The sequence below is a fragment of the Pelecanus crispus genome, chromosome 19 (assembly GCF_030463565.1).
Source record: "Pelecanus crispus isolate bPelCri1 chromosome 19, bPelCri1.pri, whole genome shotgun sequence".
In the NCBI taxonomy this organism is placed as follows: Eukaryota; Metazoa; Chordata; class Aves; order Pelecaniformes; family Pelecanidae; genus Pelecanus; species Pelecanus crispus.
In genome coordinates this window covers 4,109,334-4,132,976 of record NC_134661.1, presented here as the reverse complement: position 1 = coordinate 4,132,976, position 23,643 = coordinate 4,109,334, and the positions used below count along the sequence as shown (strand labels likewise).

At 46.9% G+C, this 23,643-nt stretch overlaps 1 protein-coding gene across 9 annotated transcripts in view; it reads left to right on the top strand.

The window, feature by feature from the left end:
- The window catches only part of GRAMD1B (GRAM domain containing 1B), a 98,705-nt gene that overhangs the window by 72,388 nt on the left and 2,674 nt on the right, over positions 1–23,643 (top strand). For 2 of the 9 annotated variants that reach the window (XM_075723166.1, XM_009487410.2), the window contains 16 exons: positions 806–826; positions 9,193–9,277; positions 10,176–10,279; positions 10,436–10,531; positions 11,024–11,104; positions 13,263–13,378; positions 13,867–14,023; positions 14,727–14,916; positions 15,298–15,441; positions 16,113–16,231; positions 17,697–17,839; positions 18,522–18,625; positions 19,046–19,249; positions 19,478–19,568; positions 21,681–21,692; positions 22,019–22,126. In XM_075723166.1, coding sequence (XP_075579281.1) covers positions 806–826; positions 9,193–9,277; positions 10,176–10,279; positions 10,436–10,531; positions 11,024–11,104; positions 13,263–13,378; positions 13,867–14,023; positions 14,727–14,916; positions 15,298–15,441; positions 16,113–16,231; positions 17,697–17,839; positions 18,522–18,625; positions 19,046–19,249; positions 19,478–19,568; positions 21,681–21,692; positions 22,019–22,126 — 1,775 coding nt within the window. Of the gene's footprint in view, positions 1–805; positions 827–1,889; positions 1,914–9,192; positions 9,278–10,175; positions 10,280–10,435; positions 10,532–11,023; positions 11,105–13,262; positions 13,379–13,809; positions 14,024–14,726; positions 14,917–15,297; positions 15,442–16,112; positions 16,232–17,696; positions 17,840–18,521; positions 18,626–19,045; positions 19,250–19,477; positions 19,569–21,680; positions 21,693–22,018; positions 22,127–22,805; positions 22,817–23,643 lie in introns of all 9 variants that reach the window. The other 7 variants (XM_075723169.1, XM_075723168.1, XM_075723172.1 and 4 more) reach the window with 6 other exon arrangements.

The following is a 23,643-nucleotide window of genomic DNA, read 5'->3' as shown; positions in this document are numbered from 1 at the left end:
TCTCACCTCCAGTTGAAAATTGCCAAGTGTGACTTTCCAAGCTGAGCTAGTTTTTTCGTGTGCTCCAGCGTGACATGTGGCCTGTCCTCTCAAACCATCTGAAATGCCACGATAAGGACAAAAAAAATCACATGTGCAGATGATGCAAAACACTGTACACTGAAATTCTGGGGGGAAAAAAACCCCACAAACCACCCGGCCTTTTTTTTTTTTCTTTCCTTAACTTTTCTAGTGATTTTCTTTAGCAGTTTTCCTGGCTCTGTATGTGTCTCCCTTTTAAAATTTAAAATACTGTTGAAAGTTTTGCCTGATGGCTTTTGTGAGTAAAATTGTGTCCCTGCCTTCTGGTAGTTCTTCAAGGGCTTATTTGCACAGGGTCTGTTCAAAGCAATGTGATTTTTTGCAACCTAGCCAGCAGATGTGAAGGAATGAAACCTCCAAAAGAAATGGCTGGCAATGATTACAGTTAGCTCCTCTGTTGCTAGTGGGCGCTGCTGTTCTGCAAAAATGATTACAGCGTATGTGCGTGAGTTTTTCTGTGTGTGTGCGTGCATGTGGACATGCACACATTAGCCTGAATTGTTTCCTATTATGGACTTGTGCTTCTGGATTTGTTCTTTGTTCCTGTAACTGGAAATAACCGTGTTAGACCACACTGTGAAATCCATTGAAAACTTCCGTTTAATCCCACTTCCACTTCACTAATTATACAAAGCAGATTGGACCTAGTTTCTCTGTCCATCTTTCTTTTTGATCCTAAGATCTCTGTGCTAACTAATGCTTCTCTTTTATTTTGTCCTTACAGAAAAGCCAGAGTTGGTATAATGTAAGTACTCCAGTTTCTCTTGTCCCTGGGTGAATATGGGCTGGGTACCTGGGTTGGGGGGAAGGTGCAAAGGGGCTTTGCAGTGGCACTGGGGCATACTGACCATTTCCAAAACGAGGAGATGGAAATGGCTCGGAACTGGCAGAGGAGGACTGACATCCTGAGGGAGAGGATGCCAGAGATGGAGAGCAAAAGCTTTGCCTTTTCAGTCATTCTTCTGATGATCTCCACATCCTGTACCTTCTGGTTTCCCAGCAGAGTTGGTCTTGATGTGGTGACAAACAGAGCTGCCACTGTGCAAACCCTCTGCATCTCTCAGGGTGGTGTGGGGCGAGAGAGGAATTATTTTCCATTGACAGAAACACGAACTTTTTGCTTCTGCCTTGATCTTACTTTTGTTCAGCAAGCACAAGTGGCAGTGTTTTCACTACAAAGCTGGTGGTGTGTACATTTCCACAACTGGTGTTGCCTTTGCACAGTTGAACACCCCACCCCTCGAGCACTCTAAAGTAGATACCAGCAGTACCATGATTTTGTAGGGCAAATGCAGCAGCCGTTCCATGTTCAGCAACAGTTCCTACCTTCCTGCAGTGAAGACATTAGACCCCGTGATTTTGGCTGATACAGTGTGGTCAGATTTGACAGAGGCATGAGAGGCAGACTTGTTTACTTGCTGTATATAAGCAGCACCAGGATAGTAGCAAGGACGGGAAAAGATGTGATCTCAGAAGCAGAGAGAAGCATAGAGGCAATGGCATTAGGAATGAAGTATAAACCACGGTAGGCCAAACTGGTGGAGAAACGGCAGTTAAAGGAATGTGGAGTTGAGGCAGTTTGGGCAGATGCACAGGCCCAGCCAGGCTGCTGCAAAAATGTGAATCTGTGGCCGTGGCTAAAGGTGACTTTTGCTATTATCCAAGAGCTGCTTCTGACTGTAGCTGCTGAGTTCCGTACCCTGCTGCATGATGCTTTGCTGTGGTCTGCTTGTGTGGGTCTCTTGTGTTTTCATGTCCTCTCTATCTTATTTTTCTGTTCTCTTTGTTTTTCCTCTGTATATTTTCAGCATGAGAGACAGTACATCCGGAGAGTAAGCACTGGCTGCATTTTTTGTGGTTTCCCCCCCTCAATTATTTTCCTTTAGAAAACAAAACGAAACCATGTTCTAGTTAGTAGAGACATTCTGGCCAGATAAAAGCAGCAATGTGGAAGTATAGATGGGCTGCAGACTCCAGGAAGGCAGTCAGTCCTACTTGGCAGTATTATTACCATTAAAAACTTGCTAATGCATCTCCTTGATATCGTTTCCCTTCTTTGCCAGCTCTTTCCAGGCAGGATTTTTCCGGCATTTGGACCATTCTGATTCTTCTATTCCTTTCCCTACTGAGAGCAGCTCTAGAAATGAGTCTGTGGAGGCTACCCCTTCACAAAGCCTTACAATTTCCTTTACTCACTTTCCCCCACTTTACATAAACTTCACTATGCTCAGAGCAAACACCCTCCACATTGTTTTTTGTGGCAGTTCAGCAGCCCTGGGTGCCAGGCACTGTACAAACACAAACCAAAAATATAGTCCTTGCCTCAAAGAGCACACAGTCCTCAAAGATCCTCAGAGCATTGGTGGTCAGAATGCCAGTTTTCCAAGATTACTTCAGTTTTTGCTGCTTTTAACTGGTCTTTTTGTCCTTGTAGCACTGTATTCCTCTTTGCCAGTTGGAACGCTTCCTTTTCCCTCTCCTGGATTCCTTTTCCTCTACTTTTTCCTTAAGATGCTACCAACTTCTCTTGCCTTGTGTGTTCTCCTTTTGATCCTACCAGGGCTTTTTGGGATTGACGTCCCTACCAGATTGAGAAGTGGGAGAAGAGGGGTGAACCAAGGTCATAGATTGGTTTGGCAGGCAACCTGCCCTTTCTTGGTCTTGGTGTGCTTTCTTTCTCTGCTTTGCTTTCCAGAGAGCAAATGCAAACTGGTCCAGGGGCACTGTGAGATTTAGAAAAGAACGCTAGTTTGAGAATAAATATACTTAACCTTACGGGGTTTGCTTTGTGTTCATGTCCTCATGGTGGAAGAGCAGACCATCACTGGGCTGGCTGAGTTCACTAGCAGCAGAAAGAAAAAGCGCCTGAGGTGTTTCTCATGCCTTTAGTGAGGAACTGCAGACACGGAGACTCTGGTTTGGAAGAACTGTTATTCTTATGGAGTGAAACTCAGCTTGTTGGTCAGCTGTGGTTTAGGCCCCACCCATCTATGCTTAGCCGTCAGTATGCAGTTTGCGTGTGTCTGCTTTGGATTTGTGTGTCTGCGTGTTGAATTGTTGTTAATTGATTTATTATTGTAAAAAAAAATTTTTTTTTTTTTTTAAAGAAATAGACCTCAGAAATAAATTTTCTCGGTAATTTTGTTTACTGAAACAGAGATGCAACTTGCTCTGTAGACTTGATGTGCTTAGAGAGGTGGGAAATTTCACTTCCCTGATGACATGAAGGACGAGGTTGCACTGGCTGTGGGGGCAGGAACGCCACAAATTGGTGGAATGACTTTGTCACCCAGCAGATGTCATTAAAGTTAGAGACAAACTGGAGATATTTTGCTGCCAAGGGTAAAAGCTATCTCCTTTGTTCTTCTCCTCCCTGGGCTTTGGGTGAAGGGCCCCATTTCCGAGCATGGAGGACCTCTCAGTTTTGTGTCTTGATATCAGTATACAGTTGAGGCACTGAGCCTAGCGAGTCCGCCATGGTTTTTTCTGCCTACTTCTCTCTCAGTTGGACTGTTGATCCTTCTACTTCCCTGACCTGTTCCTAAATTAGGCTGTATGTCTCCAATTTTCCACAGCATTTCTAGTTGCCGCTCTGTGGCAAGACTTGCTTCTGTAAATTGCCTCCTGTAGTCCCTGTGCTGGTAGACACCAGGCATCAGGAGAATCTGCAGAGCGTACTTCTGGAAAAGAGAATAGGATGATCTTGAAAAGTTAGAGCAAACACAGTTGACACCAGTGAAGAGGTGAGATTTGTATCTGTCCATGAGGTTTTCAGTTTACTGTTTAGATCCCAAGGTCTGCCTGACTCTCTATTCCTTTCGTTTGTGTTTATCTACGCACATTCCTTTCACCTGCCTTCTCTTTTGCAACCATGTTTGAATTTTTTTCTTCTTACAGCTTCTCCCTATAACTGACCTGAACCACCCCCTCTTCACCTACCTGTAGGATAGCCCCAGAGTGGTTAGTGGGGAAAAAACCAGTTACAGTGAAAAGACACTAATTGTCTCTTTCAGGTGTTCTTAAATACTGCTAGAAATATTTGCTGTCCTAGTAAGTCTGAAAAGATCAACAGGAGCAAAGTCTGCACTGAGGATTGCACAGGGTGGGACAGGAGCCCTGCACCTGCGGTTCTGCAAACAAATGCTGTGCACGCAGGGCAACTTTCAGCCTGGCTCGCAAGAGGCAAAAGTCTCAAAAATAAATCCAGTCAAATGCAAGTAGGTAGCCATGTAAAGGAGAGAGCCCTAGGTTTTCTTGTTGGGAAACTGCAGCAAAAGCCTGTGCACTAGGAGTTAGGAAGTGGCTGAGAATCCGTGGTGGACTGCGATGCTGCAAAGGGCCTTTCTTTGTGCAGACCTTTGAGCAGCGCTTGCAGCTTCTTAAGAACAGTGTCAAGCGATCACAAGGCTGAACACCATAAGAAATCAGCCTTTGCTGGTCTTGGTGTGCTGTCTTTTTTTCTTGCAGTACCCTCTTGGAGACCCCGTAGGTGTCAGAGTGGAGGGGGAAGCTCAGCTGTTGGACGGAGTAAAATGTTCCCTATAAAGACAGAGAGAGAAATTACGCGTCATTTTAGGGAAAACATCAGAAACAGCTTTCCAATGGATGGCAGCCCGAGTCTGACTCGGCAACAGCCATCATGTAAACAGGGTTTATTGCAAAAACCCAGGCCCAGTGGTGAGTTGGCAAGGTGTTGAACAAACAGCCTTTTTCTCTGTAGATCAGTGCAATCGTCTTTTAAGTTCCAGTAACCATTTTGTCAAACTATTTCTGAAGCATCGTTAACTCATTGTCTTTCGGGTGTTTTTTGTAGGCAGTTCCCTTCAGATTTTCCATGATTTTGGGTGTATGGATTACCAGGCCTGGCACAGTTACTGTGGTGTAGAGGCACTAAATTAGAAGTGAGCTTTTGGTGCAGGCTCATACAATGATGAATTCAAATCCACTTTCCACCCCAATGGCCAGTGATTACTTTGAAGCTTCTTCCTCTGCTGTTCATTCACTTTTAAAAGGAAAAAAAGAGGAAAAAACCCCAAGAGACCAGACTGGGTTTGGAAGAAATGCACAGGTGGCCAGTTTCTTTGCTGGCATTAATCAACATAGCAGTCCTGCTGTCAGTGGGGTCTAAACTCTCCCACACAAGCAAGGAATGTATTCTGTTCTTTTCCACTAGTTTTCCTGTTCTGTCCAGAAGCAGTGTAAATTTTCCCGAAAGACTTAAGAGCAAGTCCATCAGCCATGCAAATGGGATAAGATTTTCCTTCCCCCTTTTCTCTCTGCCTCTTGCCATTTCTCCTCATCTGTTTGCTGTGCTGTGTTGTGTGTGCCTTTCTCAGTTCTTGTGTTGTCAGACTTCCCTGTCCTGTCCCATCCCCCAGCAACAGTTGCTTTAAATTTCCTGTCAGAGGATTTGTTTGTGTATTAACAGGGAGATCCTACCATGGGGAGTCACCTTTTTCTCTGGATTTTCCCCACAGAGCCTCCTCTCTCCACCCTTCGCAGTGCCATCCTGTCCCATCTCTCTCTGTTTGCAGTAGAGTTAATGTTTGCTGTCTCCACCTCTGGGTTAGCTCTTCCCATCACTTACGCCATTCATCTCTGCAAAGGGAGGTGGGTGGGTGTGTAGACGGAAGCATCCTGGCGGGTTTTTTTTTGGAAGTAATCCCATAAGCAGTTTTCAGCAAAGAGGTCCATTCAGTAAAGCAATGCAGGTACCTCGCAGATGTCGCTAATCCTAGTTCTTTGTCCTTCCCCGGCTACAAAAATTTTGTTTAATGTCCCCTCATCTTGGGGTGGCAGATGGATGTGCTTCTAACAGGGCTAAACAGACCTGTGTGCTGTCTAGCACCAGCAATGCTTTTGTGGTGCACCCGAGCAGAGCGCTTGTCAGTTCTTACTGCAGACTGCAGTCGCTGGCCCTGGAGTGAAACAGTGGCTTTGCACAGACTTAGTTGGTTGCTTGGTTGGGGTTTTTTTGGGTGTTTGGGGTTTTTTGGTTGTGGGTTTTGTTTTTTTTTTTTTTATATCTCTGTGCCCAGTTTGTTAGGAAGAATGAGGATTTTACTTCAGTATACTTGTTTCCACAAACTCGTCATCATGGCTGAGCAGCACTGGTGTCGTGGTGTGGACGTTTACCTGTGCATTTCTACACTTGAGCAGAGAGATGGAGAGGCAGGGGACTAAGGGCAGAGAAATACAGTGAGTTTCAGCACTCCAAACAATCTTCCTGGGACCTGCAGGGAGTTCATTTGCTGGAGCCTGAAGGAGGCCTTTGCCTTTCATTTCCAGAGTGACCTGACTAATGAATGAAACCTATAAAGACTCATGCTTTTTGGGGGGGCTCAGAGACACATATAGGAGTAGCGGAGCCCTTAAGATTTCTGACTGTGTGGGTCTCACATGGCTGATTTCTCATAGCTATATTCTTTAGACTGGTCTCTCCTTACTCCCCTTGCGCCTCCCCCAACACACTCTGTCCAGCAACTTTCCATTACAGGAAACATCTGCTGGGAGGCAGGGCTGAGCCTGGGTTACTGCAGGGCATTGGCCGACAGAATTACCCAGCTACAGTAACTTAAAGCATGTGCGAGTCATTTTGGTATCTTCCTCACCCGCTCCTTCCATGAGAAACGTTAACAAAGACTGAAGCTGCCTTTCAGAGCAAAGAGGGACTGGAGAGGAGAGCCTGAGGCAGGCACTGAAGGAATAAGAATAACTGCTTTTCTGGTTTCAAAGGGGGGGAAAAAAAAAGCAGCTGTGAAGTCTCTGAGCTGTTTACCATCCTGTTCAGTCCTGGAAACGGCGGCTAGATCTGTGAATTACGGCTGGTGGTGGGGTCCTGGCGGTCGGAGCTATTTCAGTTGCTAGCTCTGGCAGTCCTGGGCATCGGGCCTCAGTCAGGAGTTGCAGATGCCTTGCATGGACCCGCCTGGGACTGCTCAGGCTTTCCGCACTTCTGCAGTGCTTCTTTAAGGGATGCCCACAGCAAGAAGCTGGTGAGACTGGAGCAGAGGAGCACAAAGGTTGCCCACCAGCACGCTTACCCTAATGAGCCACTTTTTCAAAGTCCACTGGAGGGCAAATCCTCTCTCAGATCTACAGAGGCTGCTAGGGCAGACGACCTGAATGTGAGCAGGAAGGTAGGGGAAGGCACGTAAACTCCTGCCAAGCTGCTGTATCTCTTTCGACTTTGAATCTAAACAAGAAGTGGTGACAGCAGGAACAGGAAAAGGAGAGTTTGACTGAGAACACAGGGAGCTGTGCAAGTGCTGAGGGAACGCTATGGATTCCTTGCTGGAGTGTGGGGCTCTCTGGGATCTTCTGCTGGATCAAGAATTGCCATGTCTGCTGTGGGACCTGGAACGGCTTGTCCACTTATCGCAAGAAAATGTCAGCTGTGGATCAGATGAAATTCCAGCTGTGAGTGTCTCTAAACTGAACTGTTTGTCACTCTAACAGAAGTTCTGGTGCTAAGCAGAAGCATCTGTTGTAGTACAGGTTTTAGACAGGTCAGAACATCCCTTACTGTGGGGAAGGGAGGGGAGCGCCCATCCACATGGAAACTGTACTGCTAAGTTGGGTTGCTGTAATGCATTGAGCCCAAAGCTCAAGAGTAATCGCTATTCCCCCCTCACTTTCCCATCCTGTCTGCTTGTCCCAGGAAATCTTGGGCTTGGGCTCTTGCCGGAGCCCATCTCTGACCAAGATATTTTCCAGATGTTCAGGCTAGAAGTTTGGTAAGTAAAAGTCATACTTCTGTCATCTGCTGGTTAGCAGATTTTATTCAGAAGTAAGAGACTTTCTTTGGGTCCGCAGGACTGGAGCAAATATCTGAAGTGCTGAGTTGATGTTAAAAAATATTGGGTTTAGTTCATTGAATTGGTGTGAGGAAGAGGGAGTGCTTTTGGGGGGTAGGGGGTTGTCTGTGTTTCCTTCTTTGATTTGACAGCATTTGACAATTTTGTAAGGCTAATGCTAAATAAACTTCATATTCCTCCCACCCCTGCGACTCCACCAACACCATTCTCAAACAGAAGCTACCTTCTATAATCACTTTGATTTTTGGGGCCCTTGCTGGGAGGTTCTGTGGTGTGCCCACCTTTCTGCTTTGGGAGATGTGTATTGTTTAGCTGGAAGAGATAGGAGAGGGTTGTTGAGAGGAAATGGAGATAGGGAGGGGAGAGGTTGTACCCCAGGTTGCTTCGCTGTCCCTACATTTGTGGGAGAAAGAACATGATGGATTAGATGGGAGATATGGGCTTCCTGAATTTGCACCTGCCTGTATTTTGGTCAACTCTGCCTTCAGAAGATGTTCTGGCTATTATGAGCAGCTGCCAGCATGGACACGGTGTGTAGGAGGTGATCTAATGTGGACAGAGTCGTGTTGTACTTCAGTAAACACCAGAGAGGAACGAGCTCCTGGTCTCCCTCCAGCCAACAGCACTGTTTTCTCTGAGACCTTCCATGAGGCCACATGTCTGCAGAATAAATGCAAAACACGGTTGACTCCTGCAAGAGCATCTTCTGAGCACCACAAAAGTGTTCTCACTGTACCAGTGGGTAGTGGTGTGTTTGTTCACTGACTGCCAGGTGGAGCACTTGAAGGGGAGAGGAATGGGGGTGACGACATTGATTCCTGAGCTCTTGATGACAGGGATCATTCTTCCTCTGGCAGGGCTGCAGCTGTACTAAAGGGCCTATTTTTTAGGGTTGCTGCGCTGTTCCTGGGAGAGCTGGGGATCGGTGGCTAACTGATGCATTGCAAACAGAGCACGTGTCATACCTTGTACAGTCTAGGATTGCAGTCTAGGATTGTGGCTGCTCCTGCAGCCACAGCTTCCATGTGATTCTGTTTTGCTACCTAGCGGATATGGGTATGGCCCTTCTACTTTGTACTTGCTCTTCCAAGTCAGGTTCTCCTCCTCTTCTCACTTAATGCACTAAATCCCGAATCCTCCCGTCTGTGTGTCTGCTGTGATGGGAGCTCCTAACCTCATGCTTTGTAAGTGCATCTGATCCCCCTTCTCCTTACCAAGGTGTTCCTGTTTTCCCACTCCATTTCTCTGTACTCATGCCTGCCCCTCTCTTTAACAGGCACTCTGTTATTTGCAGGTGTTGAGTCCAACATACAAACAGCGGAACGAAGATTTCAGGAAACTCTTCAAACAGCTTCCTGACACAGAGCGCCTCATCGTAGGTAAGGTCAGCCCCTTGGTACAGTGCTCTGTTGTGCTGGCCCATGGTTTGGGGAGGAAATCCAGCACATGTGCATGCAGCTGTTTCTTCTTCAAAGAGATTGCCACCAAGGAACAAGCCCATTGTGTCTGTCTTGTGCACAGACGGAACCCCTCCTCACCATTTCTAATGGGTTTCATTCATTTTGCTTCAGAGAGAGCAATGCTGATTTGTATCAGCTACAGCTCTGTTCCCTCATGATTTGAGGAACATGTTTTCCTCCACAGTGCTCCCCCAAACCTGACAGTGTGTTAGTGTTTGAGCTTTTTCCTCATTTGGTCAGGTTGCATGTCTCAACGTGCATACAACTGACCTTCCCTTTTTTCTAACATCCCCAATGCTCCCTACTCACGCGTGACTGCCCTTCCCATATCCATTTGGGCTTTGGCCTCGCGGCTGATTAGTGACTGCCTAGTGCATTGCATCTGTTCTTTTATCTTATGTAACTGGTGATCTCATACCATGTCTCATACTGTTGAAAGATGTGCATCCTAGCAGAGGAATAGAAATTGTTTAGGAGGCTTAAACTGGGAAAGAAATGAACAGTGGCACTAGAAGGCGAGAAGGAAAAGACAGATTAAAATCTGGAAATAGGACTTAGGATGCTATAGAATGACCAGCTAATAAGGCAAGATCATCAGTTAGTAAGAGAGATTGTCTGTGATGTGCCCTTGGCAGGGATCAGAACCTAGTGGACAGAGCAGCAGCTGTGGCTCAGTTCCTTCTGGCTCTGCCTTTGACTTTCTGCAGGATTGTGTCGGGTAGTTTCTTCTCTTGATGCTGCTGCTTATCCTCGCCTTTAGGCTGTCCTGACTTCTGGCTTTGGTGCTCCTAAATTATCATCTGTTGTCCACCCACAGATTACTCATGTGCGCTACAAAGAGACATTCTCCTGCAGGGCCGCCTCTACCTCTCTGAAAACTGGATCTGCTTTTACAGCAACATCTTCCGTTGGGAGACACTGGTAAGGCTGTCAGACTGCCGCATCGAGCATGTGTGTTGTGTCAGCATATCTGCTGACATTGCTTTAAAAGCACTCTTTCCGTTGTGTTTCTCATCAGTGTCTATCTGTACCTGTGTTCTTTTTCTGCCTTCCCCTTCTGCATGGCTCTGACTGTAGCTGACAGTTCGCTTGAAGGATATCTGCTCGATGACCAAGGAAAAAACAGCACGGCTCATTCCTAATGCCATCCAAGTTTGCACTGACACTGAAAAGGTACATCCTTGAAGCCTCCACCACTGGGGCCACCCCTTGTGGCTGTCAGGGGCAGGGGAATATAAGTGCGTTGTGAGATTTTTCCAAACTGACTGCTTGTGCTACCTGGGGCCTGGGAGGAAGCACCAAGGGAAAAGGGCTGGGTGCAGAGCTTCTGCAGACCTTGGGCTGAGTCTGCAACATACGTGTGTCTGGAACACACGTATGTGGGGTGTGGGGCCAGGTAGAAGGCCTGGGTTATGTAGTAGCACGTCTCTAAAGGAACTGTTCCTGTGCTCAGACTCGCTGCCTTGGGTGAGAGGCCCTCAGCCTCTCGGTGAGGCCTCTGTGAGCTTCAGTCTGTGCCCAAGAACTGAGCAGCTGTTGCTGTATGGCTTTCCCAGTACTTCTGTCAACTGTAGCTGAAAAGAGATCCAAACCGGCTTGTCTCTCCTTCTTCCTTTTCTTGGGCCATTTCGGAACTGATTTTTCTCTCCATCTCTTCCCATTCAGCACTTTTTTACTTCCTTTGGGGCTCGAGACAGGACGTACATGATGATGTTCAGACTCTGGCAGAATGCTCTCCTTGACAAGGTACAGAGACCAGCACCTCAGTGTTGGGGTGGGTTGAAAGGGAGGTGATGAATATATGCAGAAGCATAATACCTGTGACTAATGTATATACATAAGAAGACGTAGGGACAGTAGGTACATATGTTTAGGCAGAGCAGGTACGTAACTGCAGGTGCAATTCTCTCTTTTCACATGGAATTCTGTCTATGTACAGACATGTCTTGCATACACCGTAGATGCTACTTTGCCTCTGCTGAGGTGTGGAAGCATGCATCTCGGGAAGGAGTTTTTTTGAGGTCTGTAATTCAAGTGAAACAGCCCAGAAAAAAGCAGTTCAAAATGCAACAGAAATAGCTCACTGCACAGGCAAAGCTCTTAGTAAGTCTGTGCTTCAGAAGTGTAGAGTTCAAGATAGGACAGAAAAAGAGCGTGTGTTTAGGGCATCCCAAAACCAGATGAGAACAATGGTGGGTGCAGGGTGCACTGGGTAAGGGCTCGGTTGGTTGCATTTTAAAATAAAGCAGGGGATGTGCACCTGCTATGCCAGAGGCCCCGTATATCCTATATTTGATCTGAGGATCTGTTCCACAGTCCATTGAGTATTTCTGGCCTCGCAGCAGGAGTAAGACTCATGAACTGATGTTAACAGTGCTGCCAGCATTTTGAGATGTGCTGGCTTGAGTTCATACCATACTGGAAGGCTTAAGTAATCAAGCACCCAGAATACCCTGTCCTGAAAATCAGGGTAGTATTTAGTATGCAAAAGGATCGCTTTGCATTGGGCAGCTTGTGTTGCTACCATATGCTGTAATTTGATCAGCCTTTTGACATTCCTAACAAAATTCAGTGCCCTTGGTGTCAAGGTCAAAGCAAATGGGAACTGAGATGTGGAGTGGTAAAGACAGGAAACGCTTCCAGAGCTCTTTTTCCAAATGCAGCATCCATGCCTGGCAGGAGAGAAGGAAAAAGAACGTAGTCCCTTTTTTCTGATAAGACATGTGAATTAGAGTGCATGTGGGAAGAAGGTGAAACAGACATTTTTCTGGATAAAAGTATCTCATTAGAGATTTTTTCCCCATGCTTTTGATTGCTACTTTTAGGAGCTAGATTAAAAATTTCCCGCCTTATCCCATGCAGTAACTATGGGAAGAAGTTCAAGCCAGCAACTCAGAAAAGGTTCACTAGATTTGTTTTCCCTCATTACCAAAAAAATACTTGTCATTGGTCATAAATTTCTCACGGGTAAAAATCCATCCCTTTTCATCCCTGTACCACGTATTTAAATCACAAGTTCTCCTGCCCCATTTCTTAAGAACTTCAGAACATACTCATATGGTGATCAACTGACCTGCACCCCTAAGAAGCTGGGCTTTTGGGAACGGTCTTGATAATTCATTTTCTCTTTTTAGCTGGAAGTATGTACAGGCTTTTCACAATAGTATCTGGTGAGAGAAACTCTTTTTGACTTTAAATTGCAACAGGAGATGTTTTTCTTTGTTGCTGTTTTAAATAATTTTCCCTGCAGCTGTAATTCTTTAGGCAGCTTTAATTTAAACAAACTTGGAGGGGAAAAAACCTCATAAGGTGCTGGGCTTTGGTATAGTAAGAGACATTAAATGGAGGCACAGCAGAAGAGGCGGGGAAAACACGTGTGGAGGGAAATGCAGATTTACTGCTTAACCTTATTATTTGCACGGCATTGTAGTAGTGGGAGATCTCATTTCCTGTGCTGCTCTGGGTGTAGCCTCATGTTGGCTTTCTGATAGTCTTAAGCAACATGAGATTCTGCATGGAAAAGTAACAAAGTCAGATTTTAGGGCAGAACCTGGGCTGACGGTGAAGGCTTACTTGGTGAAAGGGCCTCTTCTTGCTCGATGGGGACAATCTCGAAGCCAGCCTGGCATAACAATTTAAGGATACGTACGCCCGCAGCCCTTAGCCAGCATGGAGCTGGGCCAGACTGCCAGTAACACACAATCCACCTTGTAGCGTCACTGGAATTCAGAAGAGGTGAGCCCGTCAGAAGGCTCTCACCTCCCATCAGGGGTTGTGTCAGAATCTCTCACTTCTCCTTTCAGGGCAAGGAATGTAATACTCCTGTCAATGATAGTTCCAAAAATTCATTATATTTTAGGATTCTCAGGTGAAAATGTATGCTGCTCTCTGTTCCCTCTTTTAGCCTCTCTGTCCAAAGGAGCTCTGGCACTTTGTCCACCAGTGTTATGGGAACGAGCTGGGTCTGACCAGTGACGATGAAGACTACGTGCCTCCTGATGATGACTTCAACACAATGGGGTGAGTGAGGAGGAGTAAAATCTGCCTGTGATGAAGAAAAGATGGCCTCAGGAGAGCAGGAGTCCTGATACATTGCTTACCTCAAACTGCTGTTTGTCCCTAGTAAGAGATTCTGAGTTCTGGCCAAATGTTTGCCCTTAAATGTGTCATGTCTAAAAAGCTGAAAGCGTGCCATTTTCTCATGGAAGTTGGTAGGGACTGAAATGCCTGCCTCTCTACTTGCTGAGCTAGATGAGCAATTCTGGAAATGCCAAAGCATGCCAGTCACAAGGCCAGTCAGCGTGTTACATGGTCAGAAAGTGCTGATGCGTGTCAGTCTGTGTATAAACACTTTAAAAGTTTGGGCTTGATATTCCCTGCACTGAGCCATTTCTGCTTCCGGTCAAACTGGAAACTTCATACAAGTATTCTTACTTGCTCTGTGTGTCCAGTTGTAGCTGTACTGAGAGGGGTAAACATAAAAACCTGTGTTCTCTGTGGCGTCTCAGCTACTGTGAAGAAATCCCTGTGGAAGAGAATGAAGTCAACGACAGCTCCTCAAAAAGCAGCATGGAGGCCAAGCCAGAAGCTAGCCCTCAGCTGCCAAAGAAATCTGTCACTGCCAGCACATTGACATCTACGGGAAGCAGTGAAGCGCCAGCCTCGGTAAGTGTTTTTCCCCCGTTGCAGTGGGAGCAGTAATCCTTTTCTGTGGGATCCAGCTGGTAGTCCTTGAATGTACAAGGTAACTCTTTACCCTGCAGCTCCTCTTCCACTGCAGCTGACCACAGTCCTCGAGTCAGTGATATCTGTGAGCGTGGCATTTGGCCAAGAAAAAGTGAGCAAAGCGTGCCTGTCCTAAAAGCCAGTAAACTGGGACGCTCAGCAGCAAGCGCATTTTCCTTTCTGTGCTTTCAGATGAAAAGAAATGGAGTGTTGGAGATAAAAGGGTTATACTTTCTTCTCTGCCTTCAGTTACTCCCTAGGAAACAGCGTGTGCCCTCAGAGTACTACGGCAGAGCAGACCTTGTTTAGATATAATAACCTCAGATTTTCCTAGCTGTATAGGACTTGTTCGGGGGCAAAACCGGTATTGTTTGTGTGCTTGTCAAAGCAAACAAAAAGCCTTGTGTATGTCCCAAGCTTGAACTGTATGTGGTTCTTTTGAGAGGAGGTGATCTAATATGTCCATGTGTTTTACAAACACCGTATGGTAACCTTCCTCCTTTCTATATTATTTGATTTCCAGACATGTCGAAGCCAAATGTTCAAAGGTATGAAAACTTGTCCACAGATGTAAAGTTTTCAGAAATGACCCCTCATTTCCAGGTGCTGATCTTGCCCTCATTATGCTCTCTCCTTGCTGCAGTTTGATGGAGTGCTACCAGAAGAGGAGGAGGCAGTGGCGGAGAGTCCTGTGGAAAAAGACCTTGGCATTGCAAATATCATGGGAGAGAAGATAGAGATCATCGGCCCCGTGAACTCCCCTTCCCTAGACTTCAATGACAACGAAGACATTCCCACCGAGCTCAGCGACTCGTCAGAGACCCATGATGAAGGTATGTGGGGAAGGGCCATTCTATTGGTGGCATTTTCAGCCTTCTCCTGTCCTTTCCAGTGAGGGACTGGAGCAGCAAATACTGAATTCCTTTTCTGGACCCTAAGAGTTCAGAAGATGCAAAAAATTCCCACCCTGGGCTGCAGAAGGCTAATGTGTGGGGTATTTGGAAGGATGTCCCTAAAATAACCCAGGTAGTTAATTACCCCTTCTGACGTTCCAACTATTGTCCTGGGATCAGTGGAGGAAAAGGGTTAGAAGTACCTTCTTTGGGTTCCTTCTTCAGAAAGTAAAGTACTAAGGTCCTGGTACTGTGAAAGCACAGCCTCTGATATTGGCACGGAGGATCATGGCTGGGGCTTGCGGGCCTGTTTCCCCACAGGGGAAGTCCAAGCCTTTTACGAGGATCTGAACGGCCGTCAGTATGTGAATGAAGTGTTCAACTTCAGTGTGGACAAACTGTACGACTTGCTTTTCACGGACTCCCAGTTCCAGAGGGACTTCATGGAACAGCGCCGGTTCTCTGGTAAGCTGCTGGTGGCAAAGCCCGGTCACTGACAGAGGCTGCGTTCCCTGCGAGGTACAGAGGCGAGTACAGAAGGAAGGTCTTTGGAGGTGTAACTTTGCCTGATGATAGAGGGATTGGGTAATATTCTGAGCAGATCTTGGGACAGCTGTAGCCTGTACTGACAGTAATCAAAAGCAGGTAGCACCAGTCTTGTTTGGCTATCTAGTTTTATTTTCTAAGAGCCAGATCTAAGTTTATGGAAGAAGCAGACTTTTTTATTTTTTAACATCAGCCAGGGCCTGATCCTGTGTTCAGGGCCTAACAGTGTGAGGAAAAAGCTCTTCTAGCTCCACACCAGAAACTGGCACAGACTGTGCAGTTGATGATGCAAAGAGAGTGTCCCTTGGCATGCTGTAGTCCTCCTTTCCCTGTAACTGTAGGTTTGCTGAAGGAGGTAGGTCCCCAGCCTCTCCCTGTTTCCCTGCACTTGAAAGAGGGGAAAGTGTTCACATTTAGTACAGGAGACCTTTCTTTCATGCTCAGTTGAGCTCTAGTACTTCTGCAGCCAAGCTTTCCAAGGGGATGGAAATACTGTCCTGAGCTTGGTTATACGGTTATGCCTTTCCCTAGGGAACTGAGCTGAGATCCCTCTCTGGTTACTTGAATGGAATATTGTTTTGTCCTCTCAGATATTATCTTTCATCCCTGGAAGAAGGAAGAAAATGGCAATCAGACCAGAGTGATCTTGTATACTATTACCCTCACCAACCCTCTGGCCCCCAAAACTGCCACTGTCACTGAGACACAGGTATGTGAAAGGGGAGCAGGGTGTAATGCTTTGTATGAACAGATCTGTGATCTATTTTCTTGTCTTGGGCATGATGCTTTGCATGTTTTCATTCTCCCTATCCACTTTCCGTTACACATTTTTCTTGTATTAACTTGCTACTCAATATCACTGCAAATGTGAATAGCTAATCTTACACTCGCACTGGATTGCTTTGCAAGGAAAGGGCCATAAATTTTCCAGCAAAAGCAGATGAGTTTGTAAACCAGCCGGCGCATTCTAACAACTGTGTGTGTCACCCGTACTGGTGTGTTTTGAGCTGCGGTCAGTCCAGCAGATATTATTCATGAGCAGGGCACAAGAAAGTCAGATACTGTCTGGCCAGGCCTTCTCACAGATTTACATAGAGATGTCCAGGCTTGTTTATTACTGGTCAGGACAATTAGATGACATATTTAAAAAGGTAAAAAAGGTGGGCATCCGCGAGGCACTGGGAGGAGCCAGGCTAGCTGTATCTAGTAGGGGCTGCAGCTGGAGAAGGAGGAAAGCCTCCTTGTGTTCAGAGACAGGTTCAAGTGGCCAAAGGTAAATACTGAGAGTTAGCTTGAGGGAATACTAAGAGGGAGCCAAGAAAAGATGGGGTGTCTGAGCGTTACATTTCAGGGAGAGGAGAATCCCAGTGGCAAGGTGTACCTTATTAAGGATGGGATGAAGCATAATGTTCAGAAGCAAAGACTGTGTGCAGGGAAGATAAGAGAAAGAAAAGGGGAGAGCAAAGTGATGGACAAAGGGAACAGTACACTGTCAGGCAAGCAGACGTGGCCTATTTTATTCTGAGTCTGGGGTCAACCACTGAAGTGCGCTTTGCTGTGCTCTTGCTGCAGAGGTAAGTGGAAATAGTCTGTAAGAAAAGCCATACTTTTGCATATGGATCTGCAGTTAACTGTCTCTCCCCTTTGTGAGGTTTGTTCTGGGGCAAAGAAAGCAGCAGATCAGAAGTGCTTAAAAGAAGTAATTGGCATGTTTTTGCGGTGTTTAGAATTGCAGAATCATTTACACTGGAAAGGACCTCTGCTCAAAGCAGGGCCACCTCTGCTTTTAGATCAGGTTGCTCCCTGACAAGCCAGATACCAGTTTCTTGAAAAGAGGTTAACACTTGCAAAGGTCCCAAAGAACTGGTCCTCACATGGCAGTGTACGTAACTATGGCTCTGATACAAAATGCCGGAGGTTGAGCTGCTGGAACTGAATGCCCCTTTTGAAATAGCCTTTGGGAAACATCTGAGTGAAACACTTGGTTTCCTCGAGTATGCCTTCCCTTAAAGGTGAGCTGTTCACAGAACAATTGCAGAGATGGGGCTTGGGCATGGGTGTGGTCTGCTATTTGTGGTAGAGCTGTTTTTGTAAAGTGCTAGTGAAGGTGCCAATCTATCAAAGCCGTGTCCTAACCAGACTAATAGTTGCCTTGCATGCTGTCTTTTATGCAGACAATGTACAAAGCCAGCCAAGAAAGCGAGTGCTATGTCATAGATGCAGAGGTGCTAACTCACGACGTCCCCTACCATGATTATTTCTACACCATTAACCGCTACACGTTGACTCGTGTTGCCAGAAACAAAAGCCGACTCAGGTACACTTCTTGTGGGATAAAGAGCTTTACTGACGACCAAAAGTCACCTTTGGGTGGGAGTTCTGCTGTTTGGTGTGTTAGAAGGGGTTGGGGAGAACTTAGCCTTATTTCTTTGTCCTGTTGCTAGAACACTCCTGTCATGAGGAGTTACTGTAGGGGCAGCTGCCTACTGTGGTGGCATCGAGCAAACAATAGACCCGATGCAGAGGAGTTACAGCTGGGTCAGGGAGAGCATTTACAGACTTTTCTTGTCCCCTTCTTGGAAGCAGTGGCTTGCAGGGCCAGTTGTCACATGCAGTCAACTACGTGTGATAAGCAACAGGACATACTTCCAGGGACTGTGCCTCTGAAACGTGCTTGGGGGGACAAGCAGAGGAATTTGGTACTAGGCAAAGCTGTAGGCTTTTGTGCTTGATTTTGATAAGTAATCTGAATGTTTGCCTGCCACATGGCCAAAGGTCTCGGGAGTCCTCTCGGGGGAGGCTCTCTTGAGGGCTTCCTGCCACTGCCTTTGGAAGGACTTTTCATGCAATGCTTCTCCTCGAGAAACACAAAGGGCTGAGACCATTCCAGAAATAACAGTGTGCATGATTATTTTTCATATTTACATTGACAAAGGATTGGAATTGACATCGCCTCCAGAAAGCAGTATTGGGAGAATGACTTTCCTTTCTTCACGTAGGGTTTCCACAGAGTTACGTTACAGGAAACAGCCTTGGGGGCTGGTGAAATCCTTCATTGAGAAGAATTTTTGGAGCGGCCTAGAAGATTATTTCCGTCATTTGGGTAAGAGTGGCAATGACTGGAGCTGCGGTAGTGACCCACAAAAAGTGGCACCTTCCATAGTTTATGCATGCCTCCATGCAGGTGGGCAGCATGGCAGCGTGGTACCTGCTGCCAGCCTACTGGGGATCAGACCTCAGAGGGGCTTATAAAAGGGGCCAGCCAAAGTTATTACCACAGTGTTGGTAGCGCTTGCTGGAATTAATTGGGTCATCAAGTCCTGCTCTCTGGCAGGAGCGCAGGCAGTCTGGGGTCAGAGTTTGGCAAAAGGTGTAAGGGATGTGTAGTGTGTCCTCTGGCATGTGCCTCTTAGACCCTGCCAACTTCTTTGGCCCAGCAGCTGTGCTATTAGAGGGCTTACGTCTGCACCTCTGCAAGGCCGGTGCCACTTCTACTAAACGCTTTGCCTTGCTGTCTCTGCAGAGAGCGAACTGACCAAAACCGAGAGCACATACCTGGCTGAGGTCCACAGACAATCCCCCAAAGAGAAAGTGAGCAAGCAATCGACCGTGCGCCGTAGGAAACGGGCCCATGCCCATCTGCGGGTGCCACACTTGGAGGAGGTGCTGAGTCCCGTCACCACCCCCACGGATGAGGAGGTTGCACATCGAATCAAGCATGTGGCAGGTGAGGAACTGCAGACCCCTCACGCTTGGGCATGGAGCGCTGGGTACCTCTGGACAAAAACTGGAGCTTTGCTCGTGGGGGTTCAATGGGAAGAGGGGCCAGGGCTTTCCAGGGCGCGGAAGGATGCCTTGTGATTGTTTCAGTGAGGTGGAGGGGTGGGTAGAGGGGAGAAAGGTTGCCCTCCCCATCAGACAGCATTTCCTAGCCTAAATGCATCTGTCTCCTCAGGTTCCACTCAGACACGGCACATCCCTGAGGAGAGCCCCAGCGGCTTCCACCTGCAGAGTGTCTCCAAGCTGCTCCTTGTCATCAGTTTTGTGTAAGTGACTTTTTTTTTTTTTATTTTTTTGCTTTCCTTCACAGTCAGCCTTTAAGCAACTTTGGTCCTTTCATGTTTCTGGTATTCTGTGCTCCCCTCTGCCAGTTTTTCCTTTCTCATATTCCTCTCTGGCCCCAAACTTTGTGCAGCACAGAGGAGAGAAAAGCAATGACAGGCAGAAAAGAATTAATTAAGATTTCCCCCAAATGCCCCATCAGCTGTTTTGTCTGGCTTGATCCCAGCTTTTGCCAGTACTTAGCTGGCCACAGATCTGGCTCTGGATCTTGTTTTATCAAAGTCTCTCCTTTCCCCGCAGTTCTGACCTCGTTTTAACTAAACATGGGCTTCGCAGACCTGCGTGTTTCTGGGAGTCCTCAATGCAGGTCATACACTGTCTGGGGGACAGCCAGGGTTGACAGTGGCAAGCAGGGCAAGGGGCAGCTGTGCAAGGAGAGGGGAGTCAATAATTAAAAGAGAAGCAATCCAAGAAGTAGAAAAGAGCCTTTTTTTTTTATTTCAGGGACTAACTTTAGAGATTTTCAATGACATCGAGAAACTGTGGGGTTTTTTAAAATAAGTCATTTAATGTAATCTGCTGCCAGACTAGCTGTGATCATGAAGATGACCATGCAGAGCTCTGCAGAGGGAGTTACTGTGCTACCACCACAGGGCTCAGCGTATGTGAGGAGTCTGTCTGTTACTTCTTTCCTCTGGTCTGGAAAAACCTATTTAGGACTGGTCCTGGGCGACGATTTTGACGAGAGATGCCATCCCAGAAAGAAGCTGGGCTGTTTAGAGATGATTTCTGCAAAATGAGGGTAGGAACACGTGATGCAAGAGAGATTGGCATGATTTCACTAGTTCAGCAGCAAGAACTACGTTTGGTTTGGGTCCCTTTTCTGCCACCACCTTTCACAGTTGCTATTCTTGGACTTGGCTGGATGTGCGCTCAAAGTGAGCTGGGTATGGGCCCCTCGTGTCCCTGTGGCTCAGTCGTTATGCATAAACCCCGGCTTATTTACTGTTTCTCTGCCTCTTGGGCTGACAGTAGCTTTCATGTTAGTGCTGCAGCGGTTGCTGGGCAGGTGCTGTGAAGCGGTACAGTCTAAAGGAGCAATACGGATATGGTGGGTTTTTTCAGAACTTAGGGAAATGGAAGCATACTGTTAGCCCCGGAGGAACAGCAGAACTTGGGCTCGTTCTTTTTTTAAGCCCCACGCACCTTTTAGTGAGGTGGGAAGAAGGTGAGATTTGTCGACTGAGGTTACTTTTCAAATTGAGCTCCTTTCTGCATTCCAGCGGGGATAAAGACCGCAGAGGTTTGCAGCAGCAACCCAGCTAGTTGCTCTAATGATAAGTAAGGTAATGTAATGACGAGAAGATAGCCTCGTGCTATCTTCTGCATCTAGAGAGGGGAAATGCAATTAAAACTTTGGGTAGGAAGGCACAAAAGCTTTATGACACTCTCTCCTGGCAGGCTACTAGCTTAGCTTACAGCAGTCAGAGCGCGCTCCATAATGTTTTCAGAACACTCTTCTGGCCAGTTGCCACTGCCTGACTGAATTTGTGATAGTAGGCCATTCTTCCAGCAAAATAGCTGCACTGTTCCAAGACAGGCACGAGCATGTTATTTTGGAATCTATTCCCCGAGCGCGGCTGGCGGGAGGAGCAGGAATGCCCATGCGCGGCGGTGGGGGGGCGAGAGGAGCGGTGCAGTGTCTGGTCAAAGCACGGGTTTGCAGGGCGGCCTGCGGTGGCATTCCCATCGCCACGTGTGCGGTGGGAGTGGGTAAGGCTGGATGCATGCAGGCTGCAACATGCATTGACGTGTCAGGCAGTGGCCTGCACGGGCGCACTGTGGGCTTGTCCACAAGTGCTGCACACAGCTCATCTTTTGCTGAGCGGATTTCACCATTAATTGCAGGCACACGGTTATTTGTCTGTCCTTCTTGCCTCTCTTCCCACTGTTTCTTTCTTCCCTCCTCCCCCCACCCCTGTATATCTTCTGTGCTGTCTGTGGGCCGTCTCCGCTCAGCCCAGTTTCTCCTGTTCTGTGTCAGTCTGTTTCTAACCTGCAGCTACTCCGTCTTTTCTCTTCCCTGCTCCCATTAGGATCTGTTTCAGGTACTGTCTCTCTCTTTTTTTTACCTCTTTACTCTCCCGTTTCCCTCCCTTTCTCTGCATTCAGCACATCCACTCATCCAACCTGTTCTGTCTGATCCCTCATCCCTGTCTTTCTGTCCGTCCTCCTTGCTCACACATTTCTCCCACGAGGTGAAGTTTTGGGTTCTGATCACCTGGCCCTTACTCAGACTAAATTCCCACTCACACACAGCGTGGACCTGGGCCCCAGACGCCTTCTGAAAGCCTTGGGTGTTTTCCCAGGTGTGACTGGCAGGCAATGGGCTACGAAGTGCTCCTAGTAAACTGACCATTTCCTTTATTTCCAGTCTGGTGCTGCTGGTCATTCTCAATATGATGCTGTTCTACAAACTCTGGATGTTGGAATATACTACGCAGACGCTCACGGCATGGCAGGGCTTGCGGCTACAGGAAAGGTACTGTCACACCTGCTTTGTCTTTGCCTCTTCTTGCGTGTTTCCCATGGTTGTTAGAGGCTTTCTCATAATGCCAAAGCCTGGGGTGCTCTTGTAGATAAATTTTTTTTTTTTTTTTGGTGTGTGTGTAAAACAGATGAAGCAGGTGGTTAGCCGAAGCTGTGGGGCCATCAGCATTTCCAGATCTGAAACTGCTGAACAGTTGCAGCAGAAGGCAGTTGGTTAAGGCAACCTCTGCTTCTTTCCAGCATCCCATGTAATAGAGGGTGCTGTACAAATAAATTTTTTGCCATCTTGGGCCAGGGTTGTCACCTCCCCTCTGATGGCTAAACTTCCCTTTGTATGAAAAGTAGTGTCTGTCTTGGAACGAACCCTTTGTGCTCAGAGGAGAATTTGGGCCTGTGACACACAATCAGCTGTTAGATACGTGTTTTGAAAGGTGTGGGTCCAGATGTCAGCAAGTTGTTAGAGCGTGGGAGGAAGAGAGAGATCCCTACGGGGACACAGGACGCTCCTTAACAGCCTAAGCATTCCCTGGCAGTACTAGATGGTAAGCAGTGAAGTGTGATTGCAGATGGACTTCGTTTCTTTAAGAATTTGTAGCATGGAACCTTGTCCAAGGCTTTTTGGGCATCCTATTGCAGTATAGTGACCACTTGGTGTGTGCTGAGGTGCGTAGAGCTCTAGGCTGTATGGCAGCATTTCCCCGTTTCCTTTTGCAGAAAGCATGCCAAAAGCCTCCAACCAGACTGAATTTATTGTTGGGATCAGTCTTTATTATATAGCCTCGCCCATCTTGTCTAGGGTCAACAGCGGACCTGCCAGTCCGTGTTTCCCAGGACACGCTCCAGAGCATGTTTTGTAGATGGTGTTTATGCTGGTGACCTGATGTCCCATAGGTGTTCATAATGATAGCCAGCAATTTTGTGTTTTGAATTCCTTCTGGCATTTTTAGGTCAATGCTTTTTTTTTTTTTTTTTATGTACCTGAGTGCATGCTAGGTATCCTGCCTGAATAGTCTCTTTGTTTTCAGAGGTTGAGAACACCCCAGGTACACTTTGCTGAGGTGCTTTTGTCCCCTTATGTCACCCTTTCTGGCTGTACTTTTGTGCAGCCACAGTTATTCCCTTGCTAAGTTGGGTTTGACTTTAAGCATCCATAGACACGTGCTACTGTTGTGATGACTTTTTTTTGCATGATTAGTCTCATGTTACGGGCTTTCTCATTTCTCCTCATTAGGGAAGGGAATTATTCTTTTCCCCATAACAGCTCTGCTACTTTCCCACAGATAGATATATTAAGTGATTTTGCCTGCTTTACTTCCTCTGGCATTCTCGGTATTTATTTGCATCACTATAATATGGTATTTAAGTATTGGACTTGTATGCTTCTTGTAATGTACTGGAATTATATGGGTAGCCCTCTTCCCCCCCCCCCCGCACAGGGACCTTCATTGTGTTGCAACTGCAATGGCTGTGCAAGCAGACTGAACGCATCTGCTGGGTCGAAGGCCAGGT